A 5,396-nucleotide genomic window follows, 5' to 3' on the forward strand; every position below is an offset into this window, starting at 1 on the left:
AGACAATATCCTCATCTTAGTAGTTCCTAAGAGCTCCATCATCAGTGCCAGCAGCACACCAATCTGTTCCCATTTACTTTGTTTAAAAGGGTATCCCCAGCCATAATTTATGTTCAGACTCCCCCCCAAAAATACAGACATGGTTATGTTTCCTAAATACAGGGATAATTAGGAAATTACAAGTTGGTCCTGTCATCTCCATGTTAATTGCTTGCGTTCCGGTGCCCTGCTGACAACACAACACATCTGTTATTGAAAATCATATTCCTCCATCAACAGCAATGCAGAATTGCTACCACACATCCTTACTGGACATACCACACTCATTACTTACATTGCAGATAACTGCAGTTCTACTGACAGTGAAAGAAAAATGCAAATATTTTATATTAACTATTTTAAATATCAAAATAGAGTAACAAAGTTCTAATGTTTTAAGGATTTTTTGTTAAATCTTAAAAACATTTTTATCTGGAGAACTGCAGAAACTGAAATTATATGAATCAGTGTTCTCCCCAGCCCCTTTTAGCTGGGCACACCACCTGGCAGTACTTTTCCTGTAACAACCCAGCTGTTTTTGGGTGGTTACTAAAGAGTTAGGTCACAAGGGGCTGACACGCTTTCTTCCCACCTGGTTCAAAAAAAATCTGACTTGAATGTTGCCATGCATTGTAGGGCTTTAAATTAAATAGTAAATATGTCCAGAGAGCAGGATCATTGTCACAAAGACACAACCAAGCAGTACAATACAAATAACACACCCTTGGTAATGTTGTCTGGTAATGGTAGGTCAGCTATGTAAGGCAATCTGTGCTAGAAAACAAGTATTGCCACACCAGTTTTATTTCCAGGTTCAGAAAACATTTTTATAATCAAGTACCACAACGGGATAATCAGCCCGTTTTTCTTCAGATCTTGTACTGAAGAGGATTGTGCCGAATATGGCTCCTAATTGTGATTCTTTGATGTAAACAGAGCAGAAGTTAAAGTTCCAATAAATGAACAAACCACAAAGACATGTCCTGTTGGATAAGTTGGCAAAACATTTATATGACGTATAAAGAAATCTGAGCCATGGATAATGGCTGCTACCATTACTACTGTACTCTGTAATAAAGTAAATTGTGTTTCTTACAAAATTGATAACACTTTGGGACAAGGACTGGAAAGCTACCTATATAGTTATGAATTCCTGGTTTAAGATTAGTTCTGCTTCACTTAACAAAAAGTTAGAACTGTTTATTTGCTGCTCTTTGTCAGAATAATTATTTGTTACTATTATCCATATCCAGAATAAATTGATAAAATACAAGCCAATACAACATATAAACAATCCAAGTACTCAGTTTTAAAGGAAACCTGTACTGGATTGTATACAGAAGATGCCACTGTTGACTACCTAGCAATGTTAGTTGCCCGTCTCTGACTTTTTGTTTTATGGACGCAATAACAGCATGGTGTCAAACTAATTCAGAACATTAAATGTCTCCTAGTGCTATATTGGAACTTTTACACATTTCTAATGAGGTCTGTCATTATTAACATACTTTATTAGGAAGCCTATAATGATGAAGGTGTATTTTCCTACTGCTCAAAACCCCTTGGGAGGAGGACAATGGGTGATGAGATAAAGAAGTGGCATGAGTACCAACAATGTCACCAGAACACAGAAAGTACCAAATAACACGCAAGTTAGGCTGACTGGCTTCCTCCCAAAAAGACTGACCTTACACTGTGGTAATGACATATGACTATGGTATTGGTATGGTATGGTGGACATTAGATTGTTAGTACCTTTGAGGGACAGCTAGTGACATGACTATAGACTTTGTACAGCGCTGCGTAATATGATGGCACTATATAAATACAAATAAACATATCACTAGAATTTAGGAATGAAATGTCACTGGATATCAGGAATGCTGTATTCAGGTAGTTACAAATACAGGTAGTCCCCGAGTTAAGGACATTTGACATACAGACCACTTCTAGATATGAGCAGAGCTTCCATGCTTGTACATGTATAGATTGATATGGGGGAGGGGGGTGGTTCATATGACAGCTGAGACTGAGCTCTTTCTGCAGCCTCTTGTAACTCTTTAATGACCAAGACAAGCTCTGCAGTTGTTTCTTTTTGCATCCAGAAGTTAATGGATATAGGCTGCATAAAGTTTTGTATTTTTGTTTTGTTTGTGATTAGCCTACAGTGAGGATTTTATACAGTAACGGACACCACGCTGCCTAATATGTTGAGACAAACATCTGTCCTAATTGTATTTTTTTTAAAATAATCTACCTGTTCTGATTTACATACAAATTCAACTTAAGAACACACCTACAGCCCCTAACTCGTATGTAACCTGTGGACTACCTGTAAAGGTGTATTTACAGCTCACTGGTGATAAGGCGTTAGAAACAGGCTAAGGTCAGAGACTTCTGTGCAAGACGGTACCAATACATTACACAGGTAGATTTTGTTAAGGACAGGCAGGGTCAGCTACTTGCATGCAGCAAAGTACCAGAGTGACATACAGGAATTGTACTCGGAGAAAAAAACAGGTTAATGTAAGCAGACATGGAATACCAAAGAAGAGTAAGAACAAGCTGGGTCAGTAACAGGAGTTGATCAGATTCAGAATTGCTGGTAACCATACAGGTAAAGATCTTACAGTACCGAAATAAACATAACATATTCAGTAAATCTGAATTTAAAAATAAAGTTGCAAATACAGAATACCACCTGGTGATCTGCCAGAAATTCAGGGTAACATTGTGTTTGAGCTAACAAGAACCTAACAATTTAAGGTTGTGCCAAGGACCTGCAGATTGCTGGAAATTTGCACTTTAGAAATGTAATCGGATGATTTTTTTTATTCTGACAGGTAAACTCACCGTAATACACAAGCTTATTTTGTAGTGGTTTCTGGACTATTAAACCTGGAGTTCTTTGGCATTTATTATATGCTTCACATTCTGACATTTTTGGCTTCAAGTATTAGGTTTTTTAATCCATTTTTGCAACTTTTTCTGTCTTAAACATCAGATGATAAATACATTCTACCCCATAATTTATGAAAAGGTATATTGTAACTTTTTTGTAATAGGATGTTAGTGAATTTTAACATAGATTTATGTTAGTGGAGAATCTCTATAATTTGTATGGGTACATGGTGCCAGCATGGGGCAAAGTAAAACATTTCTAACATACAAGCTGTGACATCCAATGATCTGCATGTGGGTTCTATGTCAATAATTCAGATATTGGATTAAGGCTTTATTCACACTAAGGTATGGCTTTGCATTTAAGGCACATGCGCTAACTATGTGTTATGTCTGGTAATTTAAATAGGCTGCCAACACACACAAATCTAGGCTGCTCCTGGTAATGCAGAGATGTAATCCTTGCATTGCAAAGGTGAGATTCAAATGAGTTTCCAATAAATAATTGCTGCCTAAGTTCATGCTTTACCGATACGTTTATCTCACTGCAAATTTTCAGGCTCAGTATGACTGAAAACAATGAATGCTTCCATTTAAAATGACATGAAACATTCACAATCCTGCATGTAGGCAGAGTTCTTTGCAATACTCATCAGATGGGAGGCACAATGTAAGCAATGCAGCAGCCTTAGTAGAAGATCCACATAAGTATAGAGCTTTGAAGGGGCAGGAGGGTAACAACTACTTGGAGAGAATAGGAAAGGGTACAAAATGATGTGTGAAGGTTCCCTTACCCCTAAAAGAGGTTCGGTGTCAGCTGTACCTGTACAGGAGCTCCCTGAAAGCTGAGGCCTGTACAATAGAACCTACATGGTCTCTATACCTGATATACCTGATTGTGGAAAGATCCTAATCCTGCATCAACAAAATCTATTCCTACTTTCTAGTGACAAAGCTTATCTCATCTGGAAAGAAACAGACAGTAGGAAAGCTGAAATGAAGATAAGTCAATTTCTTCAGTTATATTTTTGCTAAAAAAATGTTTACATCACAGGTATATATTAAGTCAAAAAAATCCACCTGATCACGGGAGCAGCAAACAAACTACATGCAGACTGTGTTTTTGTGGAGGACTGAACCCGTCATACTCCGTGTCAGTGGGTCATGGTGTGTGTGAACCTCCGCCAAATAGGATAGTTCTTCTTGGTTCATGATGTTTAGTGATGACAAGGAACAGCAGAGAAATGTCCCCATCACTCTTCCGCTGCTCCTCCAATGTCATAGTACATTGGAAGTGGAAACAAGACACAACTAGATCGTTTTCTATAGCCTATAAAAACCATTGTGACAGATATTGTGCTAGGGACACATACAGTGGACATGTACAAACCACTATAGCACACAGCACATACACAACATACACACACACACACAGCCCTGTTGTACTTGTCCCCATAATATCCCCGGTGCCCCGGTCCTGGCAGCAGATAGCAGTGACAGCGGCTTGTCAGTGATGAGTGTGTGGGGCCGGTGACATGATGGCGCCCTGTGTGCTCACACCTCCGGCATTACTCCAATGTTTACACTGAGAGTTGCACAGGGAGGCGGACAGCCCTGATTCTCTTTGGAGCCCTGTATGCAGTGTCATGGCCCCACATGCTGTCACTATGTGATCTCACGTGTGCCCATCATCACTTCCCAGCTACTTGCCGTTTGATGCAGGCTCCATGTCCAGGCTGTTCTCCGGAGGAGGGGCTGTGTGTGCAGAGGAGGCGATGCGGGGTGACGGCACCTACTGATCAGCCATTATGATGTCATGTAGAGGAACCCCGGGGATGGGACACAACAAGCTGCTGGGAGAGGAGGGCGCTCTACCCGGACTGCACACTTCCTCCGCCCGCACCAACTCTCCTCCCACCAGTCCCATGTCCCCTCCAACCAGAGCCAGGTCTCCTCCCACCAGCGACAAGTCTCCTCCCATATCAGCAAAACTCCGCCCACCTGAAATGACAAGCGAGCCCCATCACAGCCCGGACGATATTTAACTCTTCCCTGGCCAAGCTCTCAGCACTCCGAGCCACACATGGGCGTGCAGAGCATCTTCCTTTTATCTGTATGATTCACATGCGTACATCGGCTGTGTGCTGCACTCACCCCTCCACCTGCTGTGCACAGACCTGCAATGTGAAGGTAATTCATGATATTGTGTATTCACTGTGATAATGTCACCGAGGTGTCCCCAAACATACCCGTAATGTGTACATACACGGCCCGTTCGCATGACATTGGCCCTGACCATCAGCGTTCACTTGCTCTGTTCAGTCACTGGGAGGAATAGGAGAGTCTCATGTCAGTACCAACCTTACATAGGAGCGAGTCACGTGTCCTCCATACTGGGAAGTACTAAGGTTGCTGCTTGTGCAGAATGGATGGAATCTTCTATCATGGCATGTTCA

The 5,396-nt window shown here is 41.0% G+C and overlaps 1 protein-coding gene and 1 long non-coding RNA gene across 2 annotated transcripts in view; one reads left to right on the top strand and one right to left on the bottom strand.

Annotated features, from left to right (window-relative positions):
* The window catches only part of LNPEP (leucyl and cystinyl aminopeptidase), a 51,022-nt gene extending 46,191 nt beyond the window's left edge, over nucleotides 1–4,831 (bottom strand). The window contains exon 1 of the mRNA XM_072413955.1: nucleotides 4,651–4,831. Within this exon, the coding sequence (XP_072270056.1) occupies nucleotides 4,651–4,669 (19 nt within the window). The 5' untranslated portion in view covers nucleotides 4,670–4,831. The remainder of the gene's footprint in view (nucleotides 1–4,650) is intronic.
* Nucleotides 4,832–4,937: 106 nt separating this feature from the next.
* The window catches only part of LOC140334051 (uncharacterized), a 12,509-nt gene continuing 12,050 nt past the window's right edge, over nucleotides 4,938–5,396 (top strand). The window contains exon 1 of the long non-coding RNA XR_011921471.1: nucleotides 4,938–5,130. This is a non-coding gene — a long non-coding RNA (uncharacterized lncRNA). The remainder of the gene's footprint in view (nucleotides 5,131–5,396) is intronic.

The sequence above is a fragment of the Pyxicephalus adspersus genome, chromosome 6 (assembly GCF_032062135.1).
Source record: "Pyxicephalus adspersus chromosome 6, UCB_Pads_2.0, whole genome shotgun sequence".
NCBI classification, from domain to species: domain Eukaryota; kingdom Metazoa; phylum Chordata; class Amphibia; order Anura; family Pyxicephalidae; genus Pyxicephalus; species Pyxicephalus adspersus.